Source organism: Branchiostoma lanceolatum, chromosome 1 (assembly GCF_035083965.1).
Source record: "Branchiostoma lanceolatum isolate klBraLanc5 chromosome 1, klBraLanc5.hap2, whole genome shotgun sequence".
Taxonomy (NCBI): Eukaryota; Metazoa; Chordata; class Leptocardii; order Amphioxiformes; family Branchiostomatidae; genus Branchiostoma; species Branchiostoma lanceolatum.
In genome coordinates, this window is record NC_089722.1 from 18,651,164 (window position 1) to 18,674,322 (window position 23,159).

At 42.4% G+C, this 23,159-nt stretch overlaps 2 protein-coding genes across 3 annotated transcripts in view; both read left to right on the forward strand.

Annotated features, from left to right (window-relative positions):
• Positions 1 to 13,053, forward strand: part of LOC136439339 (T-box transcription factor TBX1-like) — a 47,734-nt gene extending 34,681 nt beyond the window's left edge. The window contains exons 4-8 of one of the 2 annotated variants that reach the window (XM_066434715.1): positions 2,482 to 2,637; positions 5,476 to 5,543; positions 7,241 to 7,279; positions 9,440 to 9,570; positions 11,871 to 13,053. In XM_066434715.1, the coding sequence (XP_066290812.1) occupies positions 2,482 to 2,637; positions 5,476 to 5,543; positions 7,241 to 7,279; positions 9,440 to 9,570; positions 11,871 to 12,181 (705 nt within the window). In that variant the 3' untranslated portion in view covers positions 12,182 to 13,053. The remainder of the gene's footprint in view (positions 1 to 2,481; positions 2,638 to 5,475; positions 5,544 to 7,240; positions 7,280 to 9,439; positions 9,571 to 11,870) is intronic. The other variant, XM_066434724.1, reaches the window with a different exon arrangement.
• A 5,022-nt stretch (positions 13,054 to 18,075) lies between these two features.
• LOC136439241 (zinc finger CCHC domain-containing protein 24-like) lies at positions 18,076 to 19,816 on the forward strand. Its single transcript, XM_066434535.1, has 3 exons — positions 18,076 to 18,202; positions 18,967 to 19,164; positions 19,586 to 19,816. The coding sequence occupies exons 2-3, from the start codon at positions 18,994 to 18,996 to the stop codon at positions 19,706 to 19,708; spliced, it is 294 nt and encodes a 97-aa protein (XP_066290632.1). The 5' UTR covers positions 18,076 to 18,202; positions 18,967 to 18,993; the 3' UTR covers positions 19,709 to 19,816.
• Positions 19,817 to 23,159: the final 3,343 nt, after the last annotated feature.

A 23,159-nucleotide genomic window follows, 5' to 3' on the forward strand; every position in this document is an offset into this window, starting at 1 on the left:
GACGAGGAATGGTGTGTATTTACGTTTTTACACATGCGGCATTTGTTTATACCCTCAAATATTCATCAACAAAGCTTGTACCAGTCGGATATTCCAATGATATTTAAAAAAAAATGACATTCCGTTTCTGTTTATGTCCCATACGTTTACGACCACAAGTTAAGGACGTCCGGACATTCTTGAAAAGTCGTACAAAATTCTAATGTCTCGTGGCTTTCTACTATACTGCGATCACCGAGCGACTGTTGAGCGACGAAAATTGGAATTGTGTGAAGGTACTATTGTTATGACCCTTGATCGTTTTATTATCTTTTTTATTAATCAGCTGAAGGAGGCACAGGGCACAGAGGTGATGCACTCCAGCGGTAGCTAATATCAAACATCGCCTCTGAAAATAGAAATTACAACTGACATAGACAAATAGACACAGACATAGACCCTTAATTTCCTAATGAGAATATGATGCGAGGTACAAAGGAACGATTTAGAATACAACAAAACAATCAAATATACTTTCATCAACGGCAAAAAAATTCGTTCTTTGTCAATAAAATTCGTTGAGCGATCTACCAAATTTCTGAAAACTCAGTGGTCGTAGCCTCTAGGGGAAAAGTAGGTGGTAAAAAAAGATGAACGACGAATGTGTAACAATTAAGTACAGCCTGGGCAGACTAGAAAGACTGGACTCTCAACTGACAGGCCCTGTAAGGCCTACCTGGGGAAGATGTAAGATGTAAATACTACAAATGTGACCGTGCCTTCGGCTTGGGAACCGGTGGCTGCAGTTCAGTCCGGCTGTGCATACACACAGCTACAGGCGGATTCACGCTAACTCAACTGCAGTACTGTGGTCGACTGCAAATATGTCCCGGGCGGGCCCCTGGTCATGGCGCTAAACCTCAACTACTGTTTGCCCTTTTCTGCTGACAAACGCGAGGCACTCTTACGGCTGGAACGTCAACCATGAGGTCGAGTGCTTTGGCATGTGATAATTAAGAAATTCTGCCCACTAAACAGCCCGTGCGAAGGCAAATAGAAATTGTGTCACTCGTACAAGTCGTACCGTCGCCTGGCCGGACATATTTGAAAACGCAATTGTTAAACTCTGAGTCAGGTTTGAGGTTCAACGATTGAGTACTGATATGGAATGATACATTAGTTGAAATGACATTGAAGTCGTGTTTAGAATGAGTTCTGTTCTGTAATACCATTTGATCTGGATAAAATAAAAATAAAATGAAAACACAGAGACTAATAAAAAGCGGCAGGATTGCGTTCGAAATCAGCCGAAGTCAACCGTCGCTCGCTTTGCAGTATCGCTGACTTTGATTGAATTATAACGGATCAAGCTTTGGACTACCATGATAACAGATTTTTTTCAAATGAAAATGGCAAAGACTGCTATTGATAGAACGGTTTTAGCATTAATATTGAAGGGTAAATATACAGAATGAGTGTCCCGTTGTTGCAAAAACAGGTAGCAGACACTTATTCAACATTCTGCACGGAGATGAAGTTCGAGGTCGATAATTTTTGATTGTTGACATAATCCCAAAGCGCAGCTTATATATTGATACACAGAGTAATAATGAAGGCTAAATCTGTATTATTCATCAAGAATTGCATTCCTTCTCTTTAGACACAATTTGACACGTGTGCAGAGTGTAAATTAACAATGAACACGTATGAAGTTTATCGAAATTGATTATAGAAATTCTATTAGAGCAATTAATTGCCTGTCTGCTATACTGCATGTCTTTCTTGCAACAGCAGATTTTTTGAAAAGTCTTAAATGACAAGCCGCGCAGTTTAGCACGTATCTTCACGTTTGTTTAGTCTTCCCCGCTGCGCATCTGTTCGGAAATGGACGTCAAAGGTGAAGACCGGACCATTCCGGTTTCTACTCGTCGGTTAAGAAACACACGTCAACAGAAATTTATTGGTTCAATGTCGCTTCTACAGATGCTCTTTCTTGAGCACTGATTATTTTGTTTATTAGTTTGGGGGATCATTAAGATATAAAGAAACTTTACTCAAATATTTCGTCTGATACATGTATCGTCAAACAATGAATGAGAGAAATAAAGTTTCCACGATATATAGAGATAAATTTAGCTTGCTCGTTCAATTCAATTTGAAACGTGACAGTACGTTGAGCAACAAATTGAAGTATGTGCTTCGAAGATAAAAGTGTTTTTTTTCCAATTTTGTGGTTTGGAAACTATGACTAGATGTAAGAAGAAATCTTATTCACATCTATCTCTTCAGGATGGGTAAAAACCAAACCCTTACAAGAAGCCCTTCCCATAAAACACAAATACATATATACATATACATATAAAACAATCACATTCAGTAAGAACAAAACTTGTGATCAACTGACTGACAAACACATCACACATTAAAGATAGCGTTAGTATATAAGATTTAAAGACGTGATTTGAGTTGATTTTAAAATGCCTATTTCTTTTGCTTTTTCAGATAATTCTAAATTCCATGCATCGGTACCAGCCGAGATTTCACGTGGTTTACATCGATGGGAAGAAAGGAGACTCAGACACCGTCCACGAAAACTACAAAACCTTCATCTTCCCTGAGACCAAGTTCACAGCCGTCACGGCGTATCAAAACCATAGGGTGAGTACAGCTATATCATAGCAGGAATCGGGTGGCGTAATGGTTAGAGTGTTTGCCGAGAATCAAGAAGTTCCGGGTTCGTAACCAGATGTTGTGCCCTTGGGGAATGCACTTTACACGAATTTTCCTCAACTTCACTCAGGTAAAAAAGTGGGTGTCTCGCTTCGGTTAGGGACGTCCGTCGAATAGGATGCTAAATTTAGGTCCCGTGTTTGAGGAGAGCCATTCATCCAGCTTGTTAAAGAAGCCACTATACTTTTCAAACATGTCTGTCTGTCTTTCTGTACTTTACGTGCTGTGCTTGGAGCCTTCAGCCTTATGAGGTTTAGCGCATGATTATGAAGAAGACGAAATGGAATTGTTGTCGTAATATGTATTTGCAGAATTTTGCAGATCTTTGAGGTCATTGCTTATAAATGAAACGATGATGATTTACAAGACTGTAGAAGGATGTCTACACATGCAGGACGAACAGTTTCCTTGTGAAGAGTTTCCTCTTTCTTTTTCTCCTTTTCATCGAAGCAAATGTAATTCACTGACATTCTGTCACAATCAAGAAACAAACCATTTCAAAGGATGACTTTTGGAGACTATAGGTCATTATTGTTACGACATCAACACATACCCAAACGTACCGTTTCAACTTTGCATCGTGAGAGAAAGATGAAACAATTTCAGATTTGGAACACTGTTTTTGGTACACTTGTGCGTCTTTCTTCTTTTCCTTCCTTTTTCATTGTAGACACAACCGGCCTCCCAGACAGTTGAATTCTTCACGGCTATGTCTTGTCGTGTGTTCTGTTTCCTACGTTTTGATCTTTTATTTACACATGTACGAAACAACGCAACACGAGAACTTTTCTTGTTGAGCGATAAACTGCAACGGGAGAAAGAAACATGCACACAGTGCCCCCCACCTTCCATACTTCGCTCTGTATGAAGTATGCAAGTAAAGACATGGCGATTTCAATTCTGTTTCAATGGAAGGATTTCGTTGATTTTGGAGCGGTCAAAGACCATACTAGCCTTTATTATACGGTATATTTATTCCCGTCACAATTTAGTCTACAGTTACAGAGATGTTTGACCTAAAAAGATGCGAGACTCAAAATTCGCATTGACTTTCTAGGTAGTGCATTGCTCCTCACTTTCAACGTGTAAAGTCACAAAGTTATTTGAGGTTAAAATGTCTACCAATGAAGCTATTCAAGTGTCTTTTAAAAGTAAACATAGCTGGCGCTGAAGTGCACTTTTTCAGACGACAGTTTTTTTTTCTTTCATTTTGGAGGTTTTTACTCCGTTTTATTGTGGTCGTCCTATACGCAAAATGCAAGCTGTTCTATATTAATCCCTCACCATTCCTTTATTTGAAACTCGTCATTCGGTTTGCAACCTTCCTTTAAGTAATTCTATTTTGGTATTCATCCCTTCTGCATTGCACAACGGCCAGTCCAGGACCACAGAATGGGCGCCGCTCTATGTATGGTGTCTGAAAGACCCTGCCTCTAGCTGGAACCTGTTGTGTTTTGGTGCCCCCCCCCCCTCCCTCTTCTATTTGGGAGTTCCCCACAGATCGTCCATCCCTGCCACCCGTCCGTCAGTACAGCTAATTTAGGCGGCCCCTTCCTGCACTACCGAATCGCCCAGCCCGCACGCAACGGTATCAGGATGCGATCACTTCCGATGTAAACCATTGTTCTTCCGAGTACTGTTTCCTAACGCCATACCGCGTTTGCTCACCTGGAATTCGTTTGGTCCGTAATGTATTTTTCTTCCACGTCTTTTATCGCGCGTCTGTATGTTTTCCTACGGTGATACTAATGGTTTAGGTCTCGCCCGCCCGTAAAATGTAAACATTAAATCTCAATACGATGGACTGAGCTTGTTGAACAGAAGCTCTTCTTCTCCCTAAAGTACCAGATTACTTCCAGACCCGGAGGATGTTGTGTTGGCTGCGGGGCCTGTGTTTGAGCCAGGCGGCACCGCTGGGCATTCCTCCCGGCGTACCTCTGCTCCGGAATCGCAACCCAGAAATTTTATCAAAATATACAATCGAAAGTTCAATTTCGCACCTAATGCGGTCATTAATCACTGCGCTGTCAGGACAACTGTTTATGTTGGTATCGTGTGTTGGTCTGACGATCATCTGTCAGTGTCCGGAGCCGGGAAGGCTGTCATAACGCAGGCGGCCACCGGATACATCTGCACCGGCACGGTTACATGTGGGCTCCCATTCCGCGCAGAGACCGCTGAGAAACCAAAGATGACAGATCGCTGCAGATCGCTCAAACTGTCAAAGAATGCCATAGATAGATCAAGTGCAATTTATAACCGCTTTGTGCATTTCGTTGTCTTTTTAGTGATACTTTGATGTTATCGTATAATTATGTAGTTATAGACCGCCGTGTGGCTTTTGATTTTGTATGACCTATGACTTTATGAATTTAACATGATTCAAGATATGCTAGGTAATGTGATTTGAAAAGACAACAAAACACAAAACTTATTGAATACACGTCTTTATCGATGGAAACCGTTTGAACTACATAGGCAAACGGTTTTCTCAGTGGAAAAGAGTGTGAGCAATGAGCAATCAGGGAAGCACAACAATATTTTCTGTCTGTCATGGAGCCTGATTTTGAGGCTACACTGTCATACTCATAGACTTCACAAGAAAGGTCTGATAACACCCCTCTCTGATTGGTCAAGAACCTGCGTAACCATGGCAACATCAGACAGGTGACGCTCCATCTATAAATGGAATTAAAACTACAAGTATCGCCTGCAAGTGATTTTATGGCGTTAATAGTTCTGACATTTTTGTCCTTTGTGTTCCAGATAACGCAGTTGAAGATCGCTAGCAACCCTTTCGCCAAGGGATTCCGGGACTGCGACCCTGACGACTGGTGAGTAGACTACGCACCGCCCCCCGGGCGTCCTGGGGCACAATTAGCGAACTGTCGCCCAGCTCGCTATTTGTGTACCAACTTGGCATTAGGTTCTATAGCTTCCATATGGCACCTCTTTATAGACAGGAGCCGAACAGTTGTAGCGGGTATCACCTTGCAGCGCTGCCGCCCGGCTTGGCGCGGAGTCGACCGGGACACGATGACAGAAAAAGGTTACGGCGGCCTGCGGGCAATTTTCCCCATTCCTCTAGAAATGTACCGTGAAATTGTAGGATGCCGAAAGTTTCCACAACACGCACAGATTCCCTTGCTGAACCCGAACCGAACTGTTCTGGAGCGTTTAAATTTGATATGACATTGTATCCTCTATCTTGACAATTGGTTAGCCGAGTCACAACAATACAGTTGCTACTAGTTACTAGTTTGAATCCTTTAGCCGCTAGTTGTGGGTTTCCTAATGGAAAACAAAAATGCCAAATTCAAAATACAAACTTTCTTTGGAGATCGTATCTGCTGTTTCTGTGTAAATCTAAAAACCTTTCGCTCAGGTGAAACACTAATGTTTACGTTTCGCCGAATAAACTCGCTCGTTGTTGCCTTAAGGTAGTATATGTTGATAGCTAATAACTCCTTATTGTGGATCAAAGATCGATATCTTCGACAAGAAATAAAAACAGTGCTTGGGTGGCACTCTTCTTGGACAAGACGTGCCTTTGGGGATGAAGCAAACCTTGAGGAGTCTTCGCCAGCTTCGATGAACCGTTTTGAACCTTCCTGAAGTTGCCTGACGACTGTTAGTTTGTGTGTGTCCCCCTCTGTGGGCTCCAGATGTGTTTAAACTTCATCCGAAGGCTGTCTCGCTATCAACGCTGTACAAGGACGGGGTTGGACAGCAGCCCAACACACTGAAACAGACAAACATCCCCCATTGGCCAAAAAAGTGCAGGCAAACAGTACAAGTGACCACCTTTACATTCAGACCACCTGGGCCTGGGCAATGTGATCACATTATTGGTGGTCCCTTATAGCTATATTTTCCAATCGTCAATGGCATTGCCACGAACAAGGAGAATCATGTCTGTAGCGACCACCTGTCCATATAGACCATATTTTCTCGATTCCTTAAGTGGTCCTCTTGAGCAGATTGACATAAAGGTAGTTATCACCTAAGTATAGAACGCCATTGTCTAGTTGAGGCCGATACGAAGCAATAGGACCTCCTCGTCATCAAATCGGACCATCAATGAGTAATATACATGTATCTATTCTTACTTTCTTTTGTGCTACCAGTTCAACTCAAGACGAGTACATTGCAATACTATGCTGCATATTCTAAATCATTTCTATTCACTCATTTGAGATTTCTGTGCGAATCCCTTCTTTACAAACGTCTTGCAGACGTGCCAGAGACATCAAGGACGGGCCCAGAAAAACACACAAAATATTGCCTTAAAGATATTCAACTAGTCTAGCATTTCATTTAGTTTAATTTTAGACTGAGGACCAAATCTACCTGTCATATGTAACATCTATTACATCCCAATTCTTCTGAATTGTAGAATGTTGCAGTTGATATCAGAAGTCTTGTTCAATTCCTAACATTTTCTTATTTACAATTTCTCATCAAGTATGTGGATTACACCACAGACCAAACGACTCTATTTTGGGTGAAAAAGGTTTCCGTTTCTTTTCAGGCGAACGTTGACGTTCCACGGTAGAAACGAGAGTGACAGGTAGATATGTATATGATCTGTGATTATCATCGTAGCCTGGTTACCATACCATCGGGAGCTCATCGGTACCTCTACGGTGCTGGGGGTGTTGCCCGCCCGTCCAGTTCGTTAGCGCACGCCGGGAAATTTCTACGGGGTTGATTTCAAACCTCATCTAGGCGGCAATAATTAACTGTTTAGAAACGCCGCCTGGAAAGATTGGCTGAGAAAAAAAGGAACATTGCTTATAAGAACTGTGACCGGTAAAACACCCATAAGCTGGCCCGTTGGACATGGTTACCAGGCTACAATCATAAAGACTAATATCATTAACGTCCTCAAAATGGATAATGTCGTCTTCCAACTGCAACTCTCTCATTGCGAGTTTGCTATCCCCAGTAGTTCTTGGGAGATGTAGCTGGTCTAATACTTTGTCGAATGTTGCCTTGGTGTAATTTGTGTGGCTCTTCGTTTGCACCTTGCTAATACTCATGCATTTACAGTTTACACTTACACTTATCATATATTTCATGTGTTTTTTCCTTGGATATGCTATATCCTGGGATATAACTTTAATCTCTTTGCACCTTATGAGTGATACATTAATATGAAATTGCATATATGCAATGTTGTTAAATTAACAGTTAAGGACAGTAGTATGAAATTCATAATTCTTGTGTGGCTCTTATGTCGAGTCCGTAAAATATTTGTATAACCATTACGGTCAGTAATACAAAACTAACGTGATACTTGATAACTTATTCATTTGCTTACCAATTAACTAAACTAGACTAAGTACATGCCAGTTACTTGGAAGATTGCAGTGACAGAGTTTTATACTCCTTTGTGAGAGTCGAACTAGCAACAGAGATAAGACACACATAACCACAAAACAGCTTTGTCGGTGGATTCGCTACACAACATACAGCGTAAACCTCTTGTCAGAATAAACTGTTTTAACTTGTTGAAGTATTTTGTTGCCAAACACCTATTATTCCTATCACAAAGATGAAACTGTATTACTGCAAAAATGGAAACGTTGTATGGGCGTTGCGTTCAACATTATCTTTGATGAGAAATTTATGTACCATGTACAATTGTTGTGCAATAAAGTTCTTCTTCTTCAAGAAAGCATGCTATGAGTTATCTGCCAAGGATAGCTGAAGGAGTGCTTCAAATGGCATTCTGTTAACGTTTCATTCATGTTCCTGTCATCATTGAAGACCACACATTGACGCCGCATTGGAAAATTAATGACATCAACTTCCCTTTGTCCCACATTACCATCTCGTCTGTCCTCGCCGACTACCCCCTTCCCTCTGGAGGATGGGTCCTGATAAAGTCTTCCTGTTTCCGAGATCCTCTGACCCACTGCCCCAATGATGCCCTACAGAAACTGAAAACAATAGTTTCTTTCATTGCCAGCCTGACTGGAAATCTTTGAAAAGGATATAAGCAAATAGAAAATAAAGAACAAAACATTTGGCATATATTTGGGCGTTTAATGATATCTTGCAGTCAAATTACAAGGAATCATTTTATCTATGACCGACATCCCAAATTACCAACTTTTTTGCATTAGCAACGTAGCTTAAATAATACTTATCATTTATCTCATTCTGTAGTTGTACAGAATATGAGTTGATATCAGATCAATCCCTAACTCAACACTCAACACTTTCTCAATTCCAACCGTTCTCTAACACCCCCTTTTCACTAGCACTAGCACCGCTGAGCGTTCAAAAATTTTACAGATCACTAAACGAATTTCATAGACAAAGAACAAATTATTTTACGCTTTATGAGTTTTGTTGTCATTTAGATAATATTTCACATCGTTTAGCAAACTTTAACTATGAAACCAGAGGTTACCCAAATCCTTACCCAAATCAACTTTTTGTCGCTCAGCGATCGGAGTCCAGTTGAAAGGGTGATGGTAGTCTCTTCATCATAAGTTGGCCGAGATGATATACTGTAAATGCATTTAAGTTGGCGTGGTTTTAATTTCGCGATAGGGAGAAAATGGAGTGTTCGTGGTTTTAAGTTCGCGGCGAAGAGCTTACCGCGAAAACTGCAAACATAAAGCCACCGCGAACATTTCTGCATTCACATTACTACTATTTCACGAAGCATCTCTTCGCTATCTCATGATATATTTTACTCCCTGCCGTTTTTCTGCAGTGTGGTTGAGGTGCTGACGCAGATCCCTCCGTCCCAGCGGCCCAGGAACCACCACCGCCCCTCCTCACTACAGCTGGTCGGCGTCACGCGCACGCGCACTGTGGGGCAGATGAACACAAGTCAGGATCAAGGTGAGGCCATCGAACATAGATACGTAAACTGTCACGCACGACTGAGAGTTGCCTGGTAGTGAGATGATTCCAGACACTCAGCATCCGCCATCTTTCTTCAGCTCTGAATGTCTAGTCACGTGAGGTCGGAGTTAAAGGTCACATAAGTCACGTGGCACGAAGGTGCTGTAGATGGTCATTAGCTACCCAAGACCCACATGCCAAAATTATATGTGATAAAAGAGCAGGATATATGCATATATCACGTTGCCTCAGTGATCTTTCAATGAGGTGTTCTAATAAATTTCATTGACCAATGATTTCATTGACCAATAATTTCATTGACCAATAATTTCATTGACCAATGATTTTATTGACCAATAATTTCATTGACCAATGATTTCATTGACCAATGATTTCATTGGCCAATAATTTCATTGACCAATGATTTCATTGACCAATGATTCTTGGTTGCTCACCGGTTTACTACTGTTTGCACAATCAATGAACTACAATTTCTCACTCTCATTCAAATCGATGAACTGCAACTATCATTTGAATAATCCACGAACTACAATCAAATAAGACATACGATGAACTTTAAATAGTTTACGGAGGCACGAGGTCGTAGACGTCTTGTTTACTATGCTCACGTCTGAGTCTATAATAAATAACTCGGTATCAGGCTCCGGACATTCCAAAAGAGGAGAGATAGTGGCGGTATCAACCCCGGATAAGACCACTCAAAAAACAATCAAACTTCATGTTAACTGCGGAACTATCAAATGCAAGACACTCATAGTGCAAGATGAACCGGCAATGCTCGTTTTAGAGCTAAATGAGAACAGTTCATTGATACGAATTTACCGTATGTTTCAGTGGTCCAACAGGTCATAAAATGTCACTGATAAAATGTTGCTTGGTATTATCCATAATCGTAGTACTTCCATGCTTAGCCTACCTAATTCCAAACCTTTGACATAAGATGATAACAAATCCACAGGTCATTGTAAGATAGTAAAAGGAATTGTCTGTATGTTCTTTATGGTCTCTATCTTGTGAATTGTTTAACCTTCATGTATGATGCACACAAAAGGTACATGACAAGGACTAACTACCTGTTTTGTCAGCAGTGTAGGTGCTTTTCCCTTGATGAATGTCAATAAAAAGCTGTTTCGACCAGATTTTGATATATAAGTACTTTCCAAGGAATTTAACCTATCTACTTGAACGGATATTTCTCAGATAAGCTATAAAGTAAGCTGTAGATTTTCTTAACTTATCTTTTGCGCTTGATTTAAACAAACATTGGTAACTAGGCTATGTAAGCTGGTGTCACTCATTTCGTGGGAACATCTGTGCAGGGGTCTTGATAGTCCTATATATCTGATACCTCGTAGTTGAAGAAGCTGTCATCATCATCATTAGATTAAGCATAAGAATGAAATTACAATTTTCTCTGCTGATGAATTGAACAACGGAAAATTTAATTTTGGGACATGAATGTATTTTTTAAAAACATTTAATGTAGGTATGTTAATTTTATTTTCTCGATAACCCGATGTGCCTTTAAATATATTGCGTTATGATAAATGTTCAGCTGCAATAGTTGACAGTTGTGGAATGGGGGATATCATCAACGGTCTCGAGCTCGCCCGTAGTCTGTGTGATCCCTACTGAAACACTCTAGCTGAGAGTGAGACCCTAGCTTTATCTTTAGCCCCTCCACGCACTCAAAATGGAACAAGGTTAAATCTACGTATCTATGAGTATGACAATATTCTGTAAAGATAGTGCGGATGTATCATGTAGCACAACCTTTTATCACCGTCTAATGAGATCAGGCGAGGATGTTGGTCAAGGCCGTGGGGAGGGGGGCGTAACCTCGACATGACTGTCGGAACAGCTGGCACAACGTTTATCACTGTTACCTGATTGACGACCGCAGCGGTCCACATAAAATTTGAGTTATGGCGGAGGGTTGGGAGAGGTCGCATCGTTTCTTCGCCACTGTCAAATATTTCAGTTGGCGTTGTGTCATTAACTTCACGACGACTTAGTTAATGCAGCCGGACGCTTGTTGAAAACACGTGTGACGTGTGTGTGTGTGTGCCACACATGTGTGGAACGGTGTGGGACAATATCTTAGCTGCTAGGTAAAATAATGTTCACTTCCTAAAAGTAACAGCATTATCTATAAGTGTACAATGACCGGGCGGGTGGAACTACTATACCCTGATTCAAATCATTTTTATTTAGTCCAGAAGCTTACTGTATATTTTATTATTTTAATGTCTTCACACTTATTTCTGTCCCCACAGAACGAAGAGACAGGCAGGAGGACACGTCACAGCAGTGTCAGAGCTCCCCCATCGTCTCCCGGGTTCTCAGTCCTAACCTCGCCGGAGGGGGGATGCACGTTAACCTGCAGCGCCCCGAACAAACTGCACTTGCGCACACCAGCCTTCCCGATAACTCCTACAAGTACCACTACAACGGCTACATGGCTGCGAAGACACGGCCCACGCCGTACCCGCTCCCCAGTATGAGACCAACAGGCTACCATCCGGTCAACAACAGTCTATACGCGCCATGCACAAGAAGTTCACCTTACGACTTGGATCCGCGGTGAAAACGTGTCACAAAGACTCTACTGGTGTAGCAAGTTGTAGCAGACGTCCATTAGTTGAAGTTCTATTTTTTTGGGTTTACTCGAAATTCAAAGTTCGGTCATGACTTCCTGTTTCATTTTTTCTTCTCAAACGAAAACCTAAGACTGTACGAGAATGAGTGGTTTACCAACGTGGTTGTTGCTATACACTACTGTATTTGTTGCTAAGACATGCAAGTTAGAGAAAGAATTGCTAGTAAATGTATAGACATTATGACAGTTGCCACAACGAATCGTTCTAAGCGTAATTCTTAGCAACGTGCACAGTAGGGCTACACTGGCCTCTTTGAGTCACAATGCCCGTCGTAAAGTAGTTTTTTATGTTCTCAAACGTTTCTAATACCTAGATGTAAATTTATAGTTTTGACCAGTAAGAAAACTGTTCCGCAATCATAACATGTGTTTGTAAATATGTGAACTATACATCTTTTGTATCGTTTATATGATTGTTGCTTTTGTTTTTTAATTATAAAAACTCTTTTTATTATGTTCTCCTTATTTTGAGCGTTCGGGCTACTGATGTCTTTATAAATATGTACAGAAGTCAGTCGCCCTAGTTAGATGAAGTTATATGTTATTTAGACGACGTTTTGTAGATGAAAGTATCAAATGAGTAGACTATATTGAAAGAGGTGGCAGTTCAAAAGCTGATTGCATACTGTGTCAGTCGCCATGACAGTCACGTGACCGCATCTACCGCGCAGGCCCAGGATGACTATCACGTGACCTGTGTATCGAATGCGTTCGGTCCAAGATGGTTACAATGTTCCGTATGCTGCCTTCTAATGTAACTCTATTTTTGGAACTATTAAAAGTATAAGTTATCCAAAATATCCTTTCGTAATGTGTTGTTTGTTAAACCTTTACGTTTTCTTTCTTAAATAGACCACAATGATTTGATCCCATGGATGATCATACTATGGGGACCTGCATGTACTATAAATCGTTTGCGATCATACTACAGATCTTTCAGAGAAGCTGCAAAACTAGCAAATACATATTTATGCAGTGAAACTGAAAAGAAAAAAATTCTGAAAACGGATACTGATGCAGTAGAAGGTCAAAGTCGATTTCAACGTCAAAGGCGAAGATGTGAAAGAATAGAAAAATAAAGAATCTATTTTCGGGGTATTTCTGTGTGTTCAGAAACCTTCTTTACCATTTAGATTTTATTATGAAGGCAACTTCTTTTCGCCCCACCTTTTTTCGCACGCCCTCATCAGTTATGGGGTGCCCAGAGGATGTCATCCATGTACATGTAATCAAATCAGCACGGCCTTACTCTCAAAGTCGGATGTTTTTAAACGCTGTTGATTAACGATGACACAATGTAAGAACAACACCATAATATTTGCTGACGTATACGTGATGAAGAAAGCAATGCGACATGACTGAATCCGTGTATGTATCTTCTGGGATAATTTATTTTACTTCGGATCAATTTCGATTTCGTTCATAGCAAGCTAGATACATGTATAGTGTTTGTATATTACTACACAGTGTAATAAGTCATACCTTTTAAGGTCACCCACATGCTGACATGCGAACGGTCTCAGAAACTGGCAGTGCTAGACAGGTGTAAGCCTCCACCAGGCCGTCCTACGGGCGTATGGATCGTAGAATTTGGCAAAAAAAAAAAAAAAATTGGCCAGTGGAGTCAGTCCACGGCGAAGGGTCAATATTTCCCCCGCTTACAAATGAAACCCTCTAGTGGCCAAACATTCCTGGTAAATATTCTCCCTATAGTATATAGCTGGCGTAGCTAGTCTGGTAGAGACTACTCAGGTGTTACCTGCCAGGTTGGCACCCACCAATTTTCACCCTATAGTCCGGTGTAGCACACCAGACCACCACCCACTACTGTTCGCCTCCCTCCCAATTTGCCAGTAGCCGTAAATTGCTCCCATCGCGTGCGGCGATCCCTGTGCGTCTGTCCGCGCTGCGTTTCGTCACAGTAGCCCGTTTACGTTAGGGCGGTGGGTCTTCCTCGCCGGTGTTGAAAATCCACTCAACGAGGGGCTTTGAGTCTTTATTGCCTCGCGATGTTAATTAATCCAATTAACGAGTTAAAAAAAGGACACCGAGGTGAGTCGGGTGAGTGTGTGGGTTCCCCCGCCACCAGAGTCTCCGGGATGGTAGCCAGACCGCGGCCATCAGCACCAGATGGACCGCGTTGAGAAAAATCGGGCTAAAGTTCCCCGAATTCCTCTGGACGGAAAAGCGGCAGCACGGGGCGGTGATCCATCATCCTTACATAAATATACTGTCGCCGGGCTCGATAATTATAGGGAGGCAGGAGGGGATAATGAGGCGGGAGCTCGGCGGGCGGGTCGCGGGGGAATCCCGCCGGGGTATCGTCTTCGCGCCCCCTGACCCCGAGGTGGGCTCCCGTTACGGTAGCGTGCACTGAGGAGGATTAATGTGAATCTGGTGGATAAACAAAAGGGTCGGTTTGGCGGATCCGGTTCGGACAGGTATTTAATTACCATAGATATGGCCACAGACGCTACACACTTAGAGGGGATATATAGCTATGGCAACCTTTTTTTATCAAATAGAATGATATGCATTAAATTGTAAAAAAATTAGTAAATGTTGTCGAAACAATGTCCAAGCAGATATCTGACGAGACGAACCTTGCGCTCTCACACACAGACCTTTATGTCAGGACAAACGCGAGGAGTCTTGTACTATGATCTTCCCTCGTAGCGTATTTTGTACCATTAACTAAAATGACAAAAATTGCGTTGCACTCTAAATCTAATTCGGTAGACGGATATTTTCTTTTTTGGGTCACAAGAAAACGACGAGAGTGGAAGAAAGATCAAGTTATAATCTTGGGAAAATAAAACATTATTAGCCTTTTTAGTTGCCCTTCAACTAGATATTTCGACGTTTTTGTTCTTTAAACAAACTTAAATTGTAACGCACACGCTTTCAGCCAGTACAAAGCTGAAAAGAGAAATATGTTTTTTTCTTACATTCTCTATATAACGACAATACAGTTATACTGTACTAATTCTGTACCGTATTGTTTTTCCTCACTATAACTTGACGTGGTTTCTAGCGTACGATCACGGCTCTGCGTTAATACACAGGAAAGCGGAGAAGAAGAAGCACGCGATAGGGTCAAAACTAGAATCCGAAAACAACGTTTACACCACCAAGGTCAATCTATTGGCATCCTGGGAGATAGTTGAGTCCGGGTCACCCTGTAGGGAATGGTGAAACTAGCACTTGGTGCCGCCGACAAACGTTTTTCGCGTTATAACACAACTTTCCTTTCCCCATGGATCATCTGATATAGATATACAAACGAAGTTAATGCACTAGCACCTCGCCAAGTGTGGTAGACTGAAACATTTCAATCCGTAGCCAGCGATAGTTGAAATTAAACACCTCCGGTAGGGCTGTTGGGTCAGGGTGCGACGCTGGCCAGAAATTAGCGGGAACACGAGAGAAAATGTTGCACGCGCTAGCTAAGACCCTGAAATCGGTGAAAACCCCGCGATGACAGATTATTGACAGGAGCTGGAGTTAAATGCTGCCCCCTGCAAGGGAGGACCGCACATGTGGAGAGGCCTTTGTCGGCGGACCACCGCAGTCAGGCCGCAAGGGCGCCCCAAAGACTACGGCGAAACATCAAGACTAGCAAACGGGAAGAAAAGTACAGAAGCTTATGTAAAAGTATTCGAGCAGTCAAATGAAATGATAACACCACTACCACCAACAAAAAACGTGTAAACAATCTGAAATCAAAATAAAAGCATGTAATTATTCATGTACATTTTATCAATTTTAAATTTCCATTGTCCGGTCCGTTCATTTGCTTCAACTAGAGACGGTGACCCAAATGTCATTCTTCGTACATTTCTTTCAAGAATAGGGATCCAGAAAACGGACAAACAGGTAGCACAAAATATTGCTATACTACTTTGGAAAGCTGAAATATACGCTGAGAGGCGCTAGATGGCACTGCAAGTCAGTAATCAGTATCAAACCGAAATCAGTCAGTGGTGTTTATACCCAACCAGTAAAAGTGAGAAAATTATTTTTTCTCTGTACATACATGCACTGTATCGTGCCACTCTTGTTTGAAACTGTCACCGACTGTCCAAATGATACTTACATGCTATTACAGTATGTTTTTTCAAGTCTCACACAATGCAGCTACCTATATTTCCGCTAGAGGGCTTTAATTATTCTGGACATTCTTGTATATCTTCGATTTAAACGCATTGTCAACATCACTGGGACTACAAGAGGGCGCTGTTGAACAGGTCTTTTTTTTAATGAAGGCGCGGCCGTGTACGTAAACTCGTACTTGGATAGCACTGCCTTCTTTTGGGGATCTGAATGTCTTTCCCATTCGTACTAATTATTACCTACCAGATTGGCTTGAATAACACATTTATGATGATGTACTGTGACAAAACAGTCTACATCGGATCTAAACAGGAACGTTGGTGAGAGACCAAATTGAGAAAAAGGATAGGATTGTTGAATTCATGCGTTTTGACCATACAATATTAAACAGGTCAATCTCAACTTATATATCTAACATCACAAAGAGACGAGAAGTCGAAATTAGAGTAGTGTTAGAACCATTGATTTAGGTTAGTATTAGAACCATTGATTTTGATTAGTATTAGAAATCCTGTCAGTGTCATTATATGAACGTCACCATGTATTTCATATCTATATACCTGTACTTAGTCCGTGATAAGGCATGGATGCACAATAAAGGATATTATTAACTCTGACCAGAGTGGCATCGACAATTAAAATAACACTACTTAGTCGGTCTTCAGGGCCAAACAACAACTATCCAACTGGCAAAATGAGTTTTCATTGCAAAAAAACTCCTCTTGCCAGTTGGATACGGTCTTTGCAACCGTTAGATCTGCTTGGAGATTAGAGTTAAGCCTCCTTATTACATGCAGATGAAAGATGTACTGCGACACGAAATGAGGCATCAGGTTTGACCGGGAACGACGTTGAGAGACCACAATCAAAGCTTGAATGCCATGAGAGAATTGTACCCGGTACCCGGTCAACTGCAAGATGATTCAACTTGGGGAAAGACAAAGACAGAGGCTAATGAAGCATATCTTTATGTCAACAAACAAGGTAAGAACACTTATTTTAAACTGTAACTGTCGATATATTTACCGGTACCCCCCTCCCCAATACACGGCGCGTACGTGACTCAGTGAACAGCCTAAACCGCATGAAACTTAGCGATAAAGTTGGGCAGAACTATCAACTATGACATGGTCTTTCCTACCCTACCTCTTATTCAATTACTGTGCTTCTGAGTCAGAGGTTGGTTGGGAGCTCGTCCGACACGTCGTGCGAACATCTGCAGTTTTGTGATGAAGAGATTCAAAAACTGGCGGGAAACGTTGAACTTTCTCCTTTGACCTATCATGATTCTCACTTTTATCATACAAGCTTTAACATTGCATTATAGGACAGTCGGTCGATCTCCTTTGGAAAAGGTAATTGATGGATAGTCTAAGCTTGTGAAATTTTGCGTTTTCTTCATGTAATTTTTTTAACTAATTTTGCAGGTTGTGTTGACTTAGTATGTCATCGCCATGTATTTCGTTTTGATCACACAAATTAAAGCCTTATCTGCTGAAGTGATTTTGACTACCACTCATCGATTGCCCTGGATTTAAACAAAACCTGTTCAGTGTCATGGACGTCTCCCGGGCTGGCGGATAAATTCTGTGTTCTGCGACGTGGAACAAAGGCTTGGTATGGTTTCTATTGTGACGTAGCGAAACCATCAAGTCAAACTGCGCATGCGCAACTAGCGAATGGTATTTTTCTAGTGACGTTCTGAAACCAAGGGTATAACATTCTAGAAGATTCTACAACGGAAGAGCCTCCAACTGAGGACTCTGCAGACAGACTTTCTGAAGCTCCTGGGATCAATTTGCGGTAAAGCAGACATTCGTGGAGACAATTAAGCACGTAAGTACCCAACGGAATGTACTTTGTAGCCGCACAGTGGGTTGTGTTAGGATAATATGTTAAATGATATGGCGTCTCACTCTGAGATACAATACGTCAAGTTACAAACATTTGTACTTGAGTGTATGGGTCTATTCAGGCACAGTATCGGTTCTTAAGGTATTTTAACCTAGTTACTGTAGCTATTACGCCTACTGGAGTCTGTTACGCTTGTAAAAATTGCATGTCAAGAAGCCCAACTTGTTCACAAGATTAAATGTATAATGTGTACATTGCACTTTAGTCTGAACAAAGGAACGGGTAGTTACATGTAACTCATGATGATATGATGCTATTAATAAAAACTGAACTTTATAAAACCAACACTGAATATAGGGACCTTGACCTAAATTTTCGGCTGACTCCGCCAGTCTTGTTAACGGAATCGAACCGTCTGCTACTTCCGGGATCCGGACGTGACTTTAGTTGTAGTAGTAGTAATAGTAGTAGTAGTAGTAGTAGTAGAACCTTTAGTTTACTTGGATAGCCCTGTCGGTCTGTACAACAATACATGTATACATATCCGTTATTCCAAGGGGTTCAAATGAGTCAGGTGACAAGTGAGTCAAGTGCCAGATAACCTGTGTCAGCCCCCGTCTCTGTTCAGGCAGTTAACTGCCTCCTGTACTGCCAACAAGACTATTTTTACCGATCTGAAATATATCTATGAATCTTAAAATTTAGCTTTTTGCAGACTGATGACAGTCATGCATTTTCACATCTAGGTCTGTAGCTTCAGTACATTTGCGACAATGGCCAGCAGGGGCGGAGGAAAAGGCTTGACGCCGTACCAGGGGAAACGGCGGTGCTTCGGCGAGTTTCGCTGCCCGAAGTGTGAAAGGTCATGGGTGTCTGCCAACAGCTGGGCGGATATGGGGCAGGAGTGTCAGACCTGCAAGATCAACGTGTACCCGCACTCACAGGTACAAATGTGCATGTAGGACTGGCATGGTGTCCTCAAAAATGCAAGAAAAATGTTTCGTGTTTGTGTGTGTGCGTGTTTGATGAGTGTGTGAGTGTTTGATGTATGTGCGAGGCGTGTGCCACTGTGTGTGTGTGTTTGGTGTATGTGTGTGTGTTTATGTGTATGTGTGTGTGTGTGTGTGTGTGTGTGTGTGTGTGTGTGTATGTGTGTGAGTGTGTGTGTATCTGTGAGTGTGTATGTGTGAATGTGTGTGTGTGTGTGTGTGTGTGTGTGTGTGTGTGTGTGTGTGTACGTATGTGTGCACGTGCGAGCGTTTGTGTGTGTTTGTGACCGTATGAATATGAATAGGGAAGGGTAACGTGATAGATACAATTTCAAATACATACCTTTCTAAAAAAATCTTGATTTTCGTTTCCTAGAAAAAACTCGAGAAGCCAGAAGGTCTCGACGGCGTGATCGATACTTCGAAGCACCACCCGCAGCACCTCTGCGAGAAGTGCAAGAAGCTTGGGCGCTACTGCCGGGGAAGCAACTACTACTGACTGCAGTTCAGGAAAATCCGATAGAGGGCAGCTCTACCTAGTCCCGCATTTTGTGCATGTCGGGTTGTGGCATTGTTGGAATGAATTACAATCAACCTTTGTGTGGCACAGCGTTGAATATTTCTATATAACTATTATGTGAATATCAATGCAGTTTAAGAGGTTTTATTTTGATGTATTTTTAGTTCTTTTCTAAAATCAATTTGTCTTCAATCCGTTCGCGATCGTTTACAGATACCGTGCCCAATATATAAGGAGAATTTGTGGGAACAAGACACACCAAACATGTTTAATTATTTTTTTTTTTTCAAATAAAGTACAACCTGTATAGCACATTTCATCAACGCTTTGTATTTGTGACGGGCTTCTTGTAATTCTAAAACTATATAATTTTTGTTCTGCTTTCAAAAATTAATCTCATAAAATTCATTCAAACTTCCAATGTCAAGTACAAAGAACGTCTCGCACTCATTTGTACAGGACACTCTGACCCCTGTGGTGAACTGTAGGTTGATTGATACAATTTGTACCAGATTATGCAACTTCAATGACGACCTCTACGACTTCCTTGGCATCGCTTAACGTTTGTAAAGCCCAGGTTACACATAGCCGAACATGGCCTCCCGACTCTCCCCCGACCATGCATATGGTTACAGTGATTCGGGAGTGATGCGGGAGCTAGGTCGGCTGGCGTTCGGCTGAGTCGGCTGGCGTTCGGCTGAGTCGGCGGGTGTTCGGCTGCGCCAGCCGAATGTTTTGAAAATTTCAAAACATTCGGCTCTGGACGGAGGGTCTGAAATGGGTCGGCTGGTGTTCGGCGCGGTCGGCTAGTGTTCGGCTGGTATTCGGGAGTGAGTCAGCAGTAAAATTAAAACCTTTTTCACGCCAGAAACACTACTGACTTACTCCCAACTAGTTTCCAACCTACCCATAACTCACCCCAATGCCGTACACAAATCTCTGCTAACTAATTCTCAACCAAGTGACTACTATCGGAACGTGGGCGAATCACCCCCGACCTTCACACGACCAAAAACAAAGAAGGACACTGAAAGCAGTATTAAAGCTAGCCATGATCCGAATTCGATCTCTCGGTGATGTTAACAACATAATAGAATGGATTATTTTGATTAAAAACGAAAATGACCCCTCTTTTAAAAGTCGCTGAATATGTCCATTTCAATTCGTGAGAGGGTCTGCATTCGGCCGGGGATTAGTCAGGAGAGATTCGGCAGTCTGCGGCTAGAGGTCGGGATGGTTGGGAGTAGGCTAAAAAGCATTCGGGGCTCATTCGGGAGTAGTTCGTGTACTGGTTAGGACATGATCGGCGCATGTTCGGCGTCAAAGATAGGCGTTGCCCAAAAACTGGTCAGACTGCTCCCGAACTTCAGCCGACCTGAGTCGGCTGGTGTTCGGGAGCCATGTTCGGCTATGTGTTAAGCCTAGGTAACACATAGCCGAACATGGCCTCCCGACTCTCCCCCAACCATGGTTGGAGTGATTCGGAAGCTAGCTCGGTTGGCGTTCGGCCGAGTCGGCTGGCGTTCGGCTGAGTCGGCTGGTGTTCGGCTGCGCCAGCCGAATGTTTTGAAAATTTCAAAACATTCGGCTCTGGACGGAGGGTCTGAAATGGGTCGGCTGGTGTTCGGCGCGGACGGCTAGTGTTCGGCTGGTATTCGGGATTGAGTCAGTAGTAAAATCAGAACCTTAACCACGCCAGAAACACTCCTGACTTACTCCCAACTAGTTTCCAACCTACCCATAACTCACCCCAAGGCCGTAGACAAAACTCTGCTAACTAATTCTCAACCAAGTGACTACTATCGGAACGTGGGCGAATCACCCCCGACCTTCACACGACCAAAAACAAAGAAGAACACGTAAAGCAGTATTAAAGCTAGCCATGATCCGAATTCGATCTCTCGGTGATGTTAACAACATAATAGAATGGATTATTTTAATTAAAACCGAAAATGACCCCTCTTTTGAAAGTCGCTGAATATGTCCATTTCAATTCGTGAGAGGGTCTGCAATCGGTCGGGGTTTAGTCAGGAGAGATTCGGCAGTCTGCGGCTAGAGGTCGGGATGGTTGGGAGTAAGCTAGAAAGCATTCGGGGCCCATTCGGGAGTAATTCGTGTACTGGTTAGGAGATGATCGGCGCATCTTCGGCGCATGTTCGGCGCCAAAGATAGGCGTGGCCCAAAAACTGGTCAGAATGCTCCCGAACTACCGCCGACCTGAGTCGGCTAGCGTTCGGGAGCCATGTTCGGCTATGTGTAACCTAGGCTTAACCTGGGCTTAAGTGGGCGCTCGTGTACGATAACGCCCTCCACCCCTGTAATCGTTACGGGTAGTTATTTGTGAAGACTCCGAATGACGGGCTTGTATGTGTGCCCCGTACATGTTCGGGTTGGGGGTATTTTTCAGCTGATGAACGCATCGCGCTGCAGGGAAACGCACCAAATTCACCGGAATGTTTTGCAGCGCAGAAAAAGTCAAGGTTTAATGAACCGATTAAGAAATCCAATTATTGAAATAAATTGCGTAAAACACACCAACAGGACAAGGGTTTTAACAGCTGGTACTGCAAAGTTTTGGCCTTCTGCTGTATTGTCCAATTTATTCTACCCATGCCTCTTACCCGGAAAGAATCAAATCTAAATACTACTTCTCCGAACACCCCAAGATCAAGCTGAAGACGAACTTCTGTACGACCCCGCGACCTTAGCGGTAAAGTGAAGTTATCTGTATACGACCTCTTCGGCACTCATGGCTTCAGAGTTCTTTTGAGAGCGCAACCTTACCAATAACATGTGACCTCCATGACCTGCAGTAAAGAATTACTTTTGTTGGGGAAGCCTGTTTGTAGCATGCAAGCCTGTCGCCAATGCAATTTGTTTGCGATTCAGATGTAAAAAAAAAACTTGAAAAACACCGGACAAAAGTTTTGACCATTAGTTAAATCATAGAATCCATGTACATGTACCATTACCATTCATATATGCCTTTCATGCATTTCTGCTGGAAGGAATGAGAGGGGAATACTGCTGCTATAAACACACCAAGGTCAAGACAAAAGACAAATCTGCGCACAACCCTGCGACCTTTACATCTCTCACAGCTTCAGGATTCTTTGATAGCGCAACTACATGCGATTCACATGCGCCCTCTCTGACCTACATAGAGGATATATTTTGTAAGGGAAGCTTGTTTTCCTCCTCCCCTAACACGTAAACATGCCGTCAAAGTGAGTTAATTGCGAGGAATTGAAACGAAGGCCACACTGATGTAAAATTATGGATGAGATCCGCGGCCTTTGATTTTCGCCTGTTCTGCAAAAAAATGACTTCATCAGCGAGTATCGCCCAGACAACAAAAATATTTCACTTCAAGACGTCCGATCCAGTGCGGCTCTCACACGTTTCTTTTACAACCATTAGAGAAATGGGA